General features: G+C 58.6%; 1 protein-coding gene across 1 annotated transcript; it reads right to left on the minus strand.

Moving 5' to 3' along the window:
• Positions 1-366: 366 nt before the first annotated feature.
• On the minus strand, positions 367-9,714 carry DLL1 (delta like canonical Notch ligand 1). The gene is made up of 11 exons (XM_042940335.1): positions 8,721-9,714; positions 8,215-8,511; positions 7,467-7,527; positions 6,969-7,226; positions 5,073-5,133; positions 4,419-4,549; positions 4,126-4,295; positions 3,796-4,012; positions 1,480-2,284; positions 1,163-1,280; positions 367-1,047 (listed from the first exon to the last, which is right to left on the minus strand). Exons 1-11 carry the CDS (start codon positions 8,772-8,774, stop codon positions 1,042-1,044), a joined length of 2,178 nt encoding a protein of 725 aa, XP_042796269.1. The 5' UTR covers positions 8,775-9,714; the 3' UTR covers positions 367-1,041.
• Positions 9,715-16,553: the final 6,839 nt, after the last annotated feature.

Genomic DNA, 16,553 nt, shown 5'->3' on the forward strand with positions numbered 1-16,553 from the left:
GCCTTTGCCATGGCAATACAAAAGTGTCTCACGGGTATTTGATCCCAAATGAGGCTCTGTTCCAGCCCTTGAATAACAAGGCTCAGAAAGGTGGCCAGCTCTGAGGGTCCTCGGACCCGTCAGCACGATGCGGAGTTGCATGTGCCTGTGATACCCCCGGCGAGCCCAGGGGCTGCTCAGGAGCTGGCCAGCCTTCCTCAGCCCCTCCCGGAGACGCCCTGGTGATAACTGTGCAGGCTTCTCTGAGGCAGACAGAAGCCACTGAAACCAGGCAAAGACATTGAAAATCGACAATCAGAAGCCGTTTCTGTCTAGAGGGAGCGAGCACAGGGCGTGGTGAGGAAGCACACCTCTAGTCGTCGTTCATAATATTTATTTTGGAAAAATATTTTAAAAAGGATTTTCTTCATTAACAAAACAGTAAAAAACTCAAATAACATTTGCACAATATTCCATAAATACATTTATATACAAAAAAATATAGTCACATAGACCCGAAGTGCCTTTGTACATATTTACCAAAGATTTAAATTATAAAAAATGAACATCACAAAATACTCAAGCTTTACAGATATCATGAAAAATATTTTTACAAGTCCAAAAAAATAACACACATTTTTTTTCCACCTAGAAAAAACACATTTTAGTATCAAAAAGGACGATAAAGGCAGTGTTTGTGATTCTAATTCAAGAAAAGACCGGCTCATGAGAACCCAAAATATACACTTCAGGCAGTGCATGCTTCTCACGTAGTAATTAAGTCCATTCATTTAAATATATATTTTTTAAAAGCCAACTGTCCATAGTGCAATGGGAACGTCCTAGAAGGCAGTGCAACAGGCCCCTTGGCCGCCGCCGAGCTGCAGCCACGCCGCGTCCCCAGCTGGCCTCGGAAGGGAGAGCCGGCTGGGTCCGGATCGGTTCCTCAGCAGCAGTCCGTGGGTCTCCCTTTCCTCTTTCAAGCAGCATCCACTGGGGCATATATCCTTGGAATTTTATTTATTTTAAGAGAAACGGGAACTTTGCCGTATCACTTCCATTTCACACCTGGTGGGCCCACAGGACAGGATGGGAAGTTAGTTCCAGACAGAGGTCGGCACCCTCTGACTTCTCCCCCCGCCCCTGCTCCCGCCCCGAGACCAGGCCCGGGCTGCGCACTGACCTCGGTCGCTATGACGCACTCGTCTTTCTCCTCCGATATGACGTACACCGACTGGTACTTTGTGTCTTTTGAAGTAGAATACACGGAGTCTGGTCTTTTTCTTTCAGGTGCTTCTCCCCTGAGGGGAAAATGAAAGAACCACAAGAAACACGTGAGAACAGGAAAAACTGACCAGCGCCGGCCCAGAGTGCAGCACCCCCTTCGGGGGTAAAGCTCAGGGGTAGAGCGTTTGACTGCAGAGTGCAGCACCCCCTCGCGTCGGGGCGCCCTCCCAGGCTGGCCTTCCCGCGTGTCCCCTCCCGGCCCGCAGCACGCACCCCCTGAGCGTCGGGGTGCTCTTCTCCTCCCCTGCAGAGCCCTGGGGCTGGCCCTTGGCGTCACGCTTGCCATGGGGGTCCCTGACGGCGGCCGCGGCGTCGCCCTTGAGGTCCTGCACTAGGTTATAATCCACGGCAGGGTAGCGGGCCTTGAGACCGTTCTTATCAGCCCCGTGGTCCCCGTGGAAGTCAACCTTCTTGTTGGTGTTCTTGATCTGCGTGGCCCCGATGACGCTGACACAGATGTCCTTCTCGCGCTGGCAGTTGGCCAGGTTGTTCATCGTCTCCGCCTCCCCACGGCAGGGCTCGGCAGGGGGCCGGTCCTTCTGCAGCCTGAGCCGCACGCAGACCACGGCGGCGGCACAGCCCAGCAGCAGCATGAGGACAAGCACCACGCCGGCACAGACGGCCACCCAGGGGAAGGGCCCGGCCTGGCCCTCCACGTACTTCTCGGTGAGGTCCACCACCACCGCCGGGCCCGGGGGCGGCTCAGGCAGCAAGAACTGGCAGTTGGGGCCCCCGTAGCCCCGGGCGCACTCACACAGGTAACGCCGGTCCCTCTCGTGGCAGGTGGCCCCGTTGTGGCAGGGCGCGTGCTCACACCTGCTGACAGGGGCACTGCAGTTCCTGCCCGTGTAACCCGGGGGACAGGTGCAGGAGTACTCGTTCACACCGTCCCGGCAGGTGCCCCCGTTGGCGCACGGGGAGGAGGCACAATCATCCACGTTGTCTTCGCAGCGCCTCCCGGAGAAGCCAGCCTGGCAGCGGCACAGGTAAGCATCACCAAGGTCCACGCACTGTGCACCTGAAACACAGGACATATCCTGAAGCCTTGCTACGTGTCAGTCCTGCAAGGTACACCAGGGATGCGAGACAGACGAGGCAGCCGTGGCCTAGACACAAACACCAGGGGAGGGGTCTGGTCCAGCTCTAGCTCAGTAAACTGCAAACAATACAGCTAATACCTCTTTTCTTGAAGTATTTTTTTAGCGTTTGTTTATTTTTGAAAGAGACAGAGTGCAAGCGGGGGAGGGGCAGAAAGAGAGAGAGGGAGACACAGAATCCGAATCGGAAGCAGGCTCCAGGCTCTGAGCTGCCAGCACAGAGCCGGACACGGGGCTTGAACTCGTGAACTGTGAGATCATGACCTGAGCCGAAGTCGGACGCTCAACTGACTGAGCCCTCCAGGCGCCCCAAGTTTATTTAAATTTAAAGAGAGAGAGAGAGAGAGAGAGAGAACGCGCGCGCGCGCGGGGGAGGGGCAGAGAGAAAGAGGGAGACACAGAATCCGAAGCGGGCTCCAGGTTCTGAGCTCCCAGCACAGAGCGCGGCGCGGGGCTCAAACTCACGGGCCTTGAGATCATGCCCTGAGCAGAAGCCGGACGCTGACTGGGCACCCCCGCAGCTAACCCTCCCAGCAGCTCTGCTCCCACCGGGGCAGTACACGGCGCTTTGGCTACAGCGTTGCATTCACTTTCACGACATCCGGTTTGCAGATGAGGAAACTGAGGCTTAATGAGGCTGATGTGCTTGCCTGCAGTTCCACAGTCAGTGAAAAGAGCAGGGTTGACAACAGAAAGGAAGAGGAAGAAAGGAGGGAGTGGAAGAGGTCCCTGTCCTTCGAGAGCCAATCTGTTAAACCTCCTGCTATTCTGCCTCTAAAATAAAGCAGCCAACCTTTCTGTTGGTTCAGTGGGTAGAAACAAACAGGAGGCAGAGCCTGAGCCCACAGGACCGCCACGCCCTCTGTACGGCACGTGGACAGCAGAAGGACAGGGATTTCCTCTCTGTCAATCATCGTGGCTAATGGCGAAGCTCACAGAAGGCCTGGCATGTCTGGCCCCAGCTTCGCTCCTCTACCCACTCACAGGGGAGCAGGGGGCCCGTCAACAGACCACACTTCTGCACAGACACACCAGACGGTTATGTTTGGGTGACAGAGCTGAGCCGGGCTTCCCTCCAAAAACAGTCGCTGCGCTGCCATTGGAGCGCAATCTACTGAATCATGGCCCCGACTCAGACACCTGTGGTGCGATATGACCTTGAGAAGTCATCCCACCTCTCTGCCTCAGGCTCCCCCTGTAGGACGTGAGAATCCACACTCCTGCCTGCCTTTCTTGCTCCTTGAGCATTTCCAGGCTCGGGGATAACACTTCTGTGAAGCGTTTCTGTTCAGTTGAAAGGGCTCCGTAACCTCGGGGTAGCTTGCAAAGTGACGTGTTTGGTTGGACGCGAAACGCGTGTGCCCTCTAACTGTATTCTCATCAGTGCTGACCACCTGACAAAGTCTCAGAGCGGCTGGGGCTGCCGTCCTACCATGAGAACAGGGTGAAGAGCTGCAGGAATCCACCTTCTTCTCGCAGTTAAAGCCGGAGAAGCCCACGGGGCAGCGGCAGGTGTACCCCCCTTCGGGGTTGTCTGAGCACCGTCCCCCGTTGAAGCAGGGGCCGTCGGCACACGCCATGGCACTCAGCTCACAGATTCTGCCGTAGAAGCCGGGTGGGCACGTGCAAGAGTAGCCATTCTCAAGATCCTGCGTCGCAGAGAAGATAGAGCGCTGTCACAGGGTCGCTCCAAGAGACCCGCGTGATGCGTATCAAACCAGCGCCCCCGTTCAGCAGGAAATCCTGCTGGGGCTGGACTCACCATGCAGCTGCCTCCATTCCTGCAGGGGCTGGCGCCACACTCGTCGATCTCCGTCTCACAGTTGGCCCCTGAGTACCCCGGCCGGCAAGAGCAGGTGTAACTTCCCTGGCCCGTGTTAGTGCAGGTGGCCCCGTTCCTGCAGGGCTTGTGGTGTGTGCAGTAGTTCAGGTCTGCGAGGGGCAGAGGCGGGAGAAGGAGGAGAGAGAAGCCCAGGGTCAGACTCAGGGAGACCACACCTTCCCCGTGACGAAGCCAGGGAAGCCCAGGGCTGCTGGATGGGGCTGGGGGCTCACCCTGGTTGCAGAAGAGGCCACCCCAGCCCTCCTGGCAGTTGCACTGCCAGGGCTGCTGGCAGGTGCCGTGGAGGCAGCCTGGGTACCGGATGCACTGGTCACAGTACCGGCTCTGCCAGCCCACTCTGCACCTAGGAAGAGAGCACGTGTCAGGCGGGCGCCGGCACCACCGGGCTCACGGTCACACACACGCCCGACCCACGAGAAACCACCTTCCAGCGACACCAACACGTCTGGCTCTCAAACGAGGCAGAACACCAGAGTCTCCTCGGGAGCCTGCACACACGCCAGTGCCTCAGAGGGTCTGATGTCTGGGAGTGAGGCTCGCTGGGACAGCATTTTTAGGGGCTCCCTAGGTGGTCCTAGGATGCCAAAAAGTTTGGGAATCCCTGAACTAAACCCATCTTCGATGTCAATTCCTTGCAGACAGCTATCCGTACGTTCCCATAACCACTGAGGGGCTTCCATGACTGACAACCCGTGACTCTACGTGTTTCTGTATGTTTACTAAGTAGAAACACGAGAATAACGGCTCCAACCCCGACAGCCAGCTACTCTTACCTGAAGTTTTCAAACGATCACCCAGAGCTACTTTACAAATACACCAGGTACAAGGAGAAGCAGAGAAGGGAAAAACCCCTTTTGCAAACTTACTTGCACTCCCCTGGCTTGTCACAAAACCCATGCAGCTCGTCGCATCCTGGCAAGCAGATTGCTACAAGCAAAGAGAAGACACGGGGTCAAGCCCCACCCCAAGATCCTCCCCAACACAACCGGGGGCTGCTGCCACAATGCGGTTGGGACAAAACTTGCTCAGCTCAGTTGGCAGACCCAGCGGAGTTAATCTCCATCTGTGGAGTATCCACGGTCCTGCCTGGTAACTGTGGACTTCACTCCGCCCTGGGATGAGCATTCTTCTTAACACAAGCGGCTCCAGGACAAAAGAGCGCGGAAACCCCCACCCCCACCCCATCCCCTTTTCTTCTGAGAGGGTCAGAAGTCCTTCCCCCTCCTCCTCCCCCACTTCCCAATTCTATGCACAAAGCTCCACCTCTTAATACCCAGAAAGTGTGTGTGTCGATAAGGGTGGACAGCTGGTATGCAGAGTACCAGGGCAAGACAGCTGCTCTATTGTCTCTGCTCTCCCAGCAGCTGCCCCAGTGCGACAATACCGCCTCCCCCGCCCCCCGCCCCCACCCGCACACACACCCCCGGCGTGTGTGTACACACACATACACACACACACACACACACACACACACAGACACGCGTGTGCGCGCGAGCCCTTTCCGCCAATGGGAGCTGGCGTGCGCTCCCGCCGCCTTTGCCCAGAGAGATCTAATCGATGGCACGCGCTAGCTGGGGGCGGGGAGAGGCTCCAGTGTTTGAATAAGAAGAAAAAAGTTTAAGTTTACGGCTCCCCCGCAGCGAAGAAGAGGAGGGAGGGGAGCGGACGGAAGGCAGCAGGCAGGCCAGAGGTCCCCGCGGGGGTGGGGGCTGATGTGGAGCTGGCTTCCTTCACAGGGTTATGAAACTCCTCGACGAGCTGCTCCAAGTTTGTAAGACAACAGAGCCTGCTCAGGCCCGGGCACAGCTCAAAACAATGACCTACCCTCACCCCCAGGCACGAATCAGAACGGAGAGACCTCCCTGGCAAGAGGTTCCGGGCCTAAGGACAAGGAGGGAGGTTCGCCTGCTCCAGGGCAGGAGAAGGAAAAGTCACCAGGGTTTCTGGGGAGTTCCGGGGCCCACCCAACTCCTAACTAGAGGGAAACCCAATCCCAGGGTGTGCAGACTGGCAGTGAGGCCTCCGCAAGCTGAAGAGAGGCCTGCCAACCTGAAGCAGGCCCAGGAGCCAGCGGAAGCCTCGCAGGCCTCCCGCTCTCCACCAGAATCATGGGGCAGGCAGGGCCCGTCGCCTTTTGGTGAAGGTATTTCTTCCCCAGGCAAGGTGTTTTGTGAGCGCAGTGTGCGCTCTGGCAGGCGGGCCCCTTCCCCTGTGGCTCTTGCCTACCCAGGCCTCAGCTGACACACACGGTCTCCTGTCCACAGACCCCACGAGGGACTATGTCATTAACAACACACGTGCGTCACACAGAGTATTTGCAAATACGCTCAGTCTGCGAAAAGGCCAAGCACACCAACTCTAGAAAGAAAGCGAAGCATTTTTCCAACGAGACGCTGTCCTGGCAAAGAGAACTGGTTTGGAGCGTGCGCCTCCACATACAAACTCTCCTCTCTGTTCCTCCCTTCCTTCCTCCTCTCCCTCCGGCTCACTTCCTGACCCCTGGCCCTGTCTCCAAAATCCTCCCTGATTAAGAAAGGCAGCTTCCCATAGCGGAAGTTAAAACTTCTGAGTTGACCCCAACCCCGCTGCTGGCTAGCTGTGAGGTCTCGGCGAGTTTCTCCAGCTCTCTGGCCTCAGTTTCCCCACCAGGGCATCACTCCAGTGCTGACATGTGAGGACCCCACTGGCTCACAGAATACTACCCCCCCACTCCCTGGGAGCTCCGGCCTGGAAGTAGACCAAGGAGGGAAGCAGGAACTCACGTTCAGTGCAGTACTGGCCTTTCCAGCCAGGATCGCAGACTTTTTCCCCCCTCTCCCCGCAGGTGAAGTGGCCGAAAGCGTCGTCTCGGGGGCGACAGAAGACGGAGCAGCCGTCCCCGTAGTAGTGCTCATCACACACAAAGCGGTAGGAATACTTGAGGTCTGTTCGGCCGCTGCTGTGCAGGTCCTGAGACCACTCCTCGCCCACAGTCAGGTGCCTCTGCGTGGCCAGGCGGCTGATGAGTCTTTCTGGGTTTTCTGTGGGAAGACGGTGCTCCCGTTGGTTCTGACCAAGAACCCAGAGGCTTGGGGCACTGGGGGAGGTAGAACTGACGTGTGATGCAGGGGAGGAGGCCACAGGCCCTCCACCCAGAGCCTCCTGCAGGAGTTTGCAGAATGTAAGCACAGAAGCTGATTTCTGGTGGAGACAAGAGGTCAAGTGCGTACTGACTGGGCAAGCTGTTGACTTGGTTTTGGAGTTTTTTTATTTGTTTTTACCTGTTGTGAGGTCATCAGGAGAATCTGTGTGAAGGGCTTCAATGATCAGCGAAAAGGTGCCCTGGGAGAAAGGGGGAGGAGACAGAAGATAAACTAGAAATGTTAAAAACCAAAACCCAAAGGGACGCTCTAGGGTCACCCAAGTCCGGAACCGCCTGGGGTGCGGTGCAGATCTGTGTGCCCAGAGCAGGGTCTCCGGACATCTCTTGCCTGTTTTCACTTTCCTCAAGGAAATGGAAGAACTTTTTAAAGACTGGTTTCCTGACGTGTTTTTTCAGCCTGTTAGTACAGGATATCACGTTAAAAAAAAAAAAAAAAAAAAAAAAAGGCTGCGAGCAGGCGGGGCTGCAGGGATTGTCATCAGTCACCGGGTGGGGCCAGGGGCTGTCATGCTGCGAAGGCAGTTCAACCTGCCCAGGGACAGGGCAACGAGAGAACTGTCCCCCAGAAGGCGCTCGCTGGACCGGGGAGCTACGGGCAGAGGCCGGTTCCGAAACCTCCCAGACCCTCCGCCTCTCGGCCCCGCGGTAGCCCGGCTGTCACTCTGCCGCCTGAAGGGTCACTCGGGGCGTGGAGGCGATGCTCCGGGCCTGGCCCCTTCCGCCGCCACCCTGAGGACCGCGCCTTCGCCCGCCTCCCCTCCCCGGCACCCCGCCGGTGCGCGCCCCCAGCGTGCCTGGCGCGGGGCTGACCCGTCGAGGCCCCCTCCCCGCCCCTCCCCGCCCCGCCCCGCAGGTGCAGCGCTCACCGGCCAGGTAAAGCCGAAGGGGAAGCGGATGGGGTTGCTAAAGGCGGGGTCGGCGCCCGCGCCGTCGGGCAGGCTGAAGGAGTCCACGCCCAGCACCGGAGTGACGGCGCTGCCGTAGGTACAGGGTGGCTCAGGAGACACGCTGGCCTGATAGTGCTTGAGGCACACGCGGAAGAAGGTCCTGCAGGCGCACGGCGGCGGCCCCGCGCCCCCGCGGCAGCAGTTGCGGTTTCCCAGCAGCCCCTTCTTGTTGACGAACTCCTGAAGCTTCAGCTCGAACACCCCGGAGGTCCAGACCTGGGGGAGGGGGGGGGGGCGGGGGGCGGGGCTGAGGGCGCGGGGCCCTGCGCTCCGAGGCTAGCTTTCGGGTTCACCGCGGGCTCCGCCGGCCCGGCTCGCCACCCCCCTGCGCCCCCGGTGCCCTGCCTGACGCCTCGCGGCTCCCGGGTGCCCCATCGACACCCGCCCTGACAGCGGGGCCCTGGAGACCCCAGCCGACAACTTACCTGGCACAGCAGGGCCGACACCACGGCGAGGGCCAGGGCGCACCGGCGGCCCATGGTGCACCGCTGGACGCGCTGGAGCTCCCCTGCGCCCCCGCCTTCGGGCCCTAGAACTGCGGGGGGTGCCCGGGGGTGGCCGTGGCCCCCAGGAGCGTGGACAGAGAAGCGCCGCCGCTCCGCCGCGGGCCGGGGTGATCAGGGCTCCTTTCTTCCGGAGCCCGTGTCTCCTCTTTCGGGGGCTGCGGTCGTCCAGATCCGCCCTGCGCGGGTGACGGCGCTCTGGGGGTGCACGAGCAAAGGGCTGGCTCCGAGACTGCTGATGGAGCCGCAACTTTCGGTTTTCCTCCTTTCTTCCAGTCCACCAGTAGGTAGGGGTCGTTGGCTTCCTGGTTTTGTCTCAAGCTTCTTCCCAGGAAAAAAAAAGGGGGGGGGAGGGGAGGAAGCGTCCAGATTTTCAGCTTAATTCCCAAAGAGCTTCCTCCGAGTCCGATTAGAGAGCCGAGGTCTGGAAATCCCACCGGCGAGGCGATAATCCCGGGCCCCGCGGAGCGCGCGCAGGGACCCCGGCGGCGGCGAGTGTGCGCGGCGCGCCCTGCGGCTCGGGCCCGTGTCACTCGGCGGCGGCGTGCGTGCCGGGAGCGTCCCGGACTCGTGTGTCCCGCGCCCCCGCGCAGACACGCGTCTCCCCGAAGGACCCAGCCGGTGCCATCCACATAAACAGCACGGGGTCCCGGCACAGGGCGGCGGGTGGCGAGCGGAGACGCCGCGCCACGGCTGCGCGTCCGGTGCGCGCTCGGCCCGGCCGCTCTCCGCGGGTGCGCGCCGAGGTCTGCGCTCGCCGGCGCCGGCCGCCCTTATATCCCGCCGGCCGCCCGCATGGCTAATGAGATGCAAATGAGCAGCCCCCCAATCTGGCGAGAGCTGTCACAAAGGAGCCACTTTTCCAAACCCTCCTCTCAATGGATCGCCAAATGGTCAGTGAGCTGTAAAATGTGCAACCTCCTCCCCGCCCCCACACCTCCCCGCCCCCGGCCCTCCCCTGCCCCCGCCCCCGCCCCCCGCCTTCCTCCGCACCACACAAAACGCGCTCATTTACATTCCTGCAAAATGTTCGCCGCGAGAATCCCCTGCGCTCGCGAGGCGGGGGCCCTGGCCGCGGCCCCTCGGCTCTGCCGCCGGCCGCAGGCTCGCGGAGCCCCGCGGGGACACGCGGGGACGCGCGGGGGCGGTGCCGAGCCTCCGGCCCCGCCGAGGGCCGCCCGCCTGGGGCCGCCGGACGCGGCCTGGGACACTCGCCCGGCCGACGCGGCGTCTGCGTGCCGTCTCCCCGCGCGGGCCGGGCCTCGGGGTCTGGGGGCGCGGGGGCCGCGAGCGTGGTCGGAAAGGGGCGGGCGCGCGCAGCGGGCGGGCGGCCGTGAGTTTCGGGAAGTTTGGGAAGGTCTGACATCGACGAGCCACCCGGCCGAGGACGGCGACGCTGCGTCTGGGAGTCCTCCGAAAGCAGGGCTGAGGCGAGCGCGGCGCCCCCGGGGACCCCGGAGTCCCCGCGCCAGCGGGAGGCCGCTGGTGGGGGCGGGGTCTGGGTAGCGCTATGCGCCTTCCCCCCCCCCCCCCCAAGCTGGGAGATCCTGACGCCTCAAACTAGTGCCCGCACCCCCGCCCCGCACACGCGCGCGCGCACATACACACGCGCGCGCGCACACGTCCTTCCCGGAGCGATTCTCGGCCACCGCCACCTTTCCTGGGTGTCCAGCCCCTCTCTCCTGGGTATTCCCCCCTCGGCCTCCCTCCGCTTGGTAAAAAGTGAGTTTGGTGTGTGTCGTTCGCGTGGCTGTCATTAAGGCAGTCTGTTATTGTGCGAGGCTGAATCAGTGGCTCTTTGTGCGCTCAGCTGTATGGTAATGCGGACCGCACCTGCTCCCCGCACAATGCCGAGAGAAAGAGCTCCCCTCCGCGCGCGCCGCGGCCTCTGCAACAATGTCCGGCACATGTTCTAAAGACCTTCCAGCCCGCCCCCCCCCCACCCGAAATCTTTACACAACCATCACCTTATTAGGTTTTTACACGTCCATCAGACACTAGAACTTTTGTTTTCATTTTTTTTAAGGGAAATGAGTTTATTGGGAGGGCTGAGAACACACGTATCACACAATGAATTATCTAAATTGCTCTCATGCTTGTGTGCTCAATGCAGAATTAAGGTGGCGCATGGATCCCTACTCTGGCATCCAGCTTCATTAAGCACACTTCGGGGTCTTTTTCCCAACCCTGTCTGCTCCCCCTCCCCCAGCACCTACGGCGCTGTCATCAGGGTGGAAGGTGTGAATGTGGGAGTAAATGTCACTCGGTGTGTGACACAGCCCCAGGGTGCCTGGCCACAAGGGCCTCGCCGCAGGTGTGCTGTAGCCACCTTATTGGTGGGAACCGGCGCTGTCCTGGCAAAATGTGACCTTCATTGCAGCGGGTGTGGAGATCACAGAGTACTGTTTAATGAGCAGGAAGAGGGGAAATACCAAGTAAAACCACTGTAAACAACAATCTAAAATCACTTGGGGACTCAACCATGGCCATCCTTCTGGACGTTAGGCAACCAGAACCTTGTTTCTTTGGCTCCCAAATACCCGTAAAGTTCCTGAATTGACAGATCTGTACACGTTAGGTTTTCCACTGCTGCCTGGTCAAAAAGCAAAGAATGAGTCGAAAGTAATGTGCATGTAAGGGTGAAGTGAGAAAGGCGGGCTTGGACCCCACCAGAACCCCCTACTGTTTGGTTCAGAACAAATGGAGACTTCAAAGATGCTACACCCCCGGGATGGTGGCAATCCCAGTGCGGCCACCCTTTGCAGACTTTGTAAGGACGTGCTACATCCCCACAGGGCCGGGTCAGCATGAATCCTAATTTAATCTTGCCACCTAGTGTCAGCATCCTTTTCTCACTACATCCATGTTTCCTCTGAAAGCTAGTTTCTGAAAACTTTGCTCTCTCTACAGCATAGAAGTTGGGGTGTGTGTGTGTGTGTGTGTGTGTGTGTGTGTGTGTGTGTGTGGTGGGGGGGAGCTGGGTGGGTGGGAGGGAGGTGAGAGGGTTCCAGGAGCAAGGGAGACACAAAGGAAGAAAGGAATGTGAGCTCTAAATCCTCTGTGCCTCTGAGTCTGAGAGTAGATTTCAGTAAGAAATGAAATTTCAGGAACCTTTTAATTAGAAAATGGAAGTGGGAAACAGTCTCGTCTGAATGCCTGTTTAGAAAACTGGAAATAAAAAGTTCCACGCGCAAGGGCTTAAACCTTGGGGGGAAAAGACTTGCCCCAAATCTTTAACAAACCCCCCTCAGTATCAAGTATTTGTTAAATTGACGTGGCACAGATTTCTCGATTACAGCGGCAAAGCGGAACTGAAAGGCATCGTAAAATCCATCAGAATCCTGCCCAAAGCGTTCATTCTTTTCCAACTTAATTTATGCCACGCGATTCTGTATTGGGGAAATCAAGCAGAAAGCCCTTTTCTTCTCCTTCCTCCTCCTCCTGTTCTTTCCTCTTCTTTCTTCTTCCTCTCCTCTCCTCTCTCCTTCTTCCTCCTCCTCCCCTCCTTCTCCTCCTCCTCCCCCTTCTTCTTCTCCCCCTCTCCTCCTTCTCCTCCTCCTCCTCCTCCTCCTCCTCCTCCTCCTCCTCCTCTTTCCCTCTCCCCCCACCTCACGCCGGTCCCTCTCCCCCTCTCCCTTTCAAAGCTGAGCTAACGGGAGACTGTTTAACTTCTGTGTTTCTGTAGGGGCCTGTTGTAGTTTAACTCCTGCACACCAGTAGCTGAGATGAACAAAGGAGAGACTCGAGGTCCAACTATTCATCCTTTCTTTGCACTTTAATTTTCATTGATTGGGAAGACAAGGGGAGCCCTTAGGGATTCAGGCTGAAGGGGGGGACACGCCTTTAGACGCCATCAGCCCCCTAGCCAGCCATCTGCTCCGAACCAAATGGCGTTTTTCCACTCCTGACTGCGTGTCTCTATACTCCCGCAACGCACTCTGAACCCCCTAAATGCAGGAGGAGGCTCCAGCTAGAGTATGTTAAATAGACTTGCCTCCACGCCTGCCCTAGTGGCCAGATCCCCTCCTCCCCGCACACCATAAATCCTCACCTTGCTTATTAGGAAAAAGCAGGAAACTTTCTTTTAAATACTTTTTGATTTCTCAGCAAATTTACTGTACAAAGTGAGACTCATTAGGGCTTAGAAGGCACCCAATCCATCAGACACAGGAGAGGACACAGAGATTTGCTGCCTGGTGGTGGGGTTTTAGTTTTGCCAGGCATGCATAGCTCATAGCCTGAATAACCTAGTGGCTAGGGTAGGCTCGGGTTGTATGACCAGAACCATGGCCACAACAACTACAGCTAAGTTCCCTGTTTACTGGAGACCCTGGTTATTTTCCCCATCATTTTATTAGGCCACTTGGGGGAAAAGGCTCCCAGTCATCATTTTATCAAATTAAATGTGGCCACCTCAGTACTGGTGTGACCAAATACTGTGGACACCCAAATCTGTTTCAGTCCCCTTTTGCCCAAAGAAAGGTTCTATTCTCAGGGTGTGTGTGTGTGTGTGTGTGTGTGTGTGTGTGTGTGTGTGGTGGTTGTGGGAAGAGGAAGGAGGGTCTGGGCAGATTGCAAAAAACAATGCCCAGAATAGGCTCCAGAGTCTAAGCCAGCCACAGGTTCAGTTTTCTGTATAAACAAGTCTGGAGACTGGAGTGATGTTTGTGTTTTCTTACACCAACTGAATACTGTATACCCAACAGAGAGGTTCTCTTATTCCTGAGAAGAATTAGAGTCCTTGTTCAGAACAACAAAATAAAAAAACTTCCAAGCAGCAAATCTGGTGTTGATCAAACATGCCAGGTTACTAGGAGAAGGAGGAGGAGGAGGGGACCTAAAGCATGTTTATTAATTAGTATCACATCCCCCAGCAATACATCCTACTGCCCCTTCTCATCAGTCACAGTTTGGGTATCTTTTTTTTTTTTTTTTTTAACCACACAACGCTATTACAATCCCATTGACTATGTTCCCTATGCTGCACCTTCATCCCCATGACTTATTTATTCCACAAACAGAAGCCTATACCTCCCACAGCAGTTTTGGAATCACAAAGTGGTTAAAATAGCAAACAAATTGACCAACTTGCTGTGAAGGTGCAGATCTCTTCCGTAAGCCCTGGGTCTGTGTAGTGTAGTCACTACGGACACTTACTTCTTACTTCTTAAGGCTATCTTAAGGCTATCTCGAGTCTCCCAGAGACTCACACACACTGACCCCTATGGATATACGGATTTGTTTAGACTTGACTGAGCCCTGTGTGGATCTGTCGTTGAAGGTACATTCTGACCTAAGCCATCCATTCATACCCAGCAGGGAAAAAGAAGGGGAGGCGGGCAGAGCTAGCTTACATTTAGACACTGGAGGCCTCCCTGTTGCTGGAGAATAAACAGGTCACAGCAAACCCAGTGAGGCCCCATCCATAGCCTCTTCTGACCTCCTGGGGCAGCCCCCTCATAGCAGAGATGGCCCCACAGACAGCCAGGACAGTTACTTTGGGCCGGCAGGTTCATGTGGAGCGTGGGGGGGGGGGGGGGGGGCTAGTGGTAGGAGGACAGACCCCAGCAGGAGAAGCAGAGGTCCTGACAGTTTCTCCTAAAGCTTTCCCTTCTCAGCGCAGGCTGGGCCGCTGGAGACTGTAAGTGGCACGGTGGCCCGGCCTTCCCGGTGGGGCAGGGTCATGGTGTGTCATCTAACCTTTCCTTTTCAGTGGGAGCGGCGGCCGTGGCGCGGAAGGGAAGGCAGGTCCCAGTCCCACGTGGTTTCGCGTGGCGGTCGCGGTGCCGCGCACGAGGGACACCCCACCTCCGCGGATGCAGGGGCGGCGGGTGGAGGCCGCAGGTCCGCAGCGAGTTGCAAAGGCATGTGCTGATTTGCATGAGAAAGGGCGAGTCGCGTGCTCAGCTGGCGGCCCCGGCGCAGATGACGGGTCCCCACCCCCCGCGCCGCTCCCCTCCCCCCCGTCCCGGGCCGCGGCCGCGGCTCCCCGAACCCGCGGATCATCTGCTCGGGCTGTCCCGCGCTCATCTCCATGACAAAGCGCGTGTTTACCTGGCCCGGCACCGGCGGGCACGCCTTTGTCCCGGATCGGATGACCGCACAGCTGCTCCCGCCGCCGCGCGCCCGCCCCGAGTGGCCCCTCAGAACTTTCCTGCGACTGAGCGCGCGGGGGCCCCGAGGGGGGCGTGGGGCGGAGGCTGCTACGGCCCGGGAGGGGCTGTGCCGGACTGCGGCGCAGTGCCGGAGGGCTCCCCAGAGGTGGTGGCTCGGAGAGGTGCCCGCGATGGGTTGCAAGGGCCAGGGGGGCATGGGCGTGAGGCCGGTCACCCCCGCGAGCCACTGGCAGGTGCGGCGCTAGGGTGACGCAGGGCCACCCCGAGGGCCCAAGTCGACTTCGGGACGGGCCCATGCCAGCCGCGTGCGGCGACCCGGAGGGGTGGCAGGGTCGTGGCGTGCCCTTCGTGAGCCCCTGGAGGGGTGCGGCCTCTGGGAGGCCAGACCTGAACGCGGGGCAGTCCCCTGTCCGCGTCCGCGGCGGGAATCCTCGGTCCCGGGCCCAAGCGGCGCACCTGGAAACCGCAGCCTCGGACTTGGCACACAATGAGGAAGGGAAGAAAGGGCGTCGAGGGGCGCCGTCCGGCCGGCCCTGTCCTCAGGCCCTACTCCCCCAGGGCGCGCCCCCGCCCGGGGGGGGGGGTGGGGTGGGGCGGCGGGTCTCGGGCACCTGTCGCCGGGGCCCTGGGGCGGCCCGTCAATCACCCGGCCGGCGCGGGCGGGGGGCGCCTGGGGGCTGCGACCCTGTGCCCCGAGGCTCTAAAACGGAGTCGCCCGGAAACGTGGCTTGGCCCGGGGCCCTCCCCACGGAGGGTCGCCGCCGAACCCGCGCAGCCCGGGGCCGCGGCCGAGGAGCCCTGGGCGAGGCGAAGCTTTCGAGCGCGCTGTCCTTCCCACCTCCCCACCTCCCCTTTTCTGTGAGCATCTGCCCGGGGGAGAACAGATGTGGGCACCTGCGGTGACAGGCCGCATATGTTCCATCCTATTCACAGGCATTCAGACGTGGCCACAATGAGCAGCCTTTGTGCGCACAGTCACTAAATATATTAATCTGCACTCCCCAGAGCACCGGGCTGTTTAATTTTTCACTAGCAATAACATCTGATCTAATCCTTAAATCGGCTCCCGAAAGCCTGCCCTCCCGCCCTCCTTTTTTCTCTCTCTCTTTCCCCACCCCCTCTCCCGAAAAACGTGTGAAGCTATTCAACCTTCCACCTGTTGCCCGCTGAACTGGGCGTGGTTCTTGCAACATCTGATGTCGGTTCGGGCAGCGGGTGGGGGTGCGGGCGGGCGCGACCGTGTGGGGGCCGCTGTTGGGCCACATGGGCGTAGCTCGGGCACGTTTATCAGAAGGAAAATAAACACAAAGTGCAGAGTGCGGCTCCCCAAATGTTGTGCAAACAAAGAACGACAATTATTAAACAGCTTCCGAAGCAGCCCAGCACACCCATCCTCCCTGTGTACCGCCCTTAAAAACGTACGTGAAGTTGGCATTTATCTTTTTTTGATTAAACTCCAGTGGTTACTATAAACACCGGGCAATAGGCCGCGCAGCCAAAAGGTAACATAAATCTCAGACGTAAGACTTAGGTTTTTTAAAGCAATTTTGTTGCACGGCTCTTTTTCTTAGCATCCCTTATTCTGTTTTGATTTGTTTTCGGCCACAATGGGTCCTTTAGTGCCATTGTGGGTGTCACA

Source organism: Panthera leo, chromosome B2 (assembly GCF_018350215.1).
Source record: "Panthera leo isolate Ple1 chromosome B2, P.leo_Ple1_pat1.1, whole genome shotgun sequence".
NCBI lineage: Eukaryota > Metazoa > Chordata > Mammalia > Carnivora > Felidae > Panthera > Panthera leo.

Excerpts from the sequence above, each read along its gene's own strand:
- DLL1 (XM_042940335.1), bottom strand. The coding sequence starts at position 8,774 with ATGGGCCGCCGGTGCGCCCTGGCCCTCGCCGTGGTGTCGGCCCTGCTG. Across the intron at positions 5,134-6,968 it reads AGGCCAGTACTGCACTGAAC|CAATCTGCTTGCCAGGATGC; the intron begins GTGAGTTCCTGC and ends CTTTGCTTGTAG. Across the intron at positions 4,550-5,072 it reads GACAAGCCAGGGGAGTGCAA|GTGCAGAGTGGGCTGGCAGA; the intron begins GTAAGTTTGCAA and ends CTCTCTTCCTAG.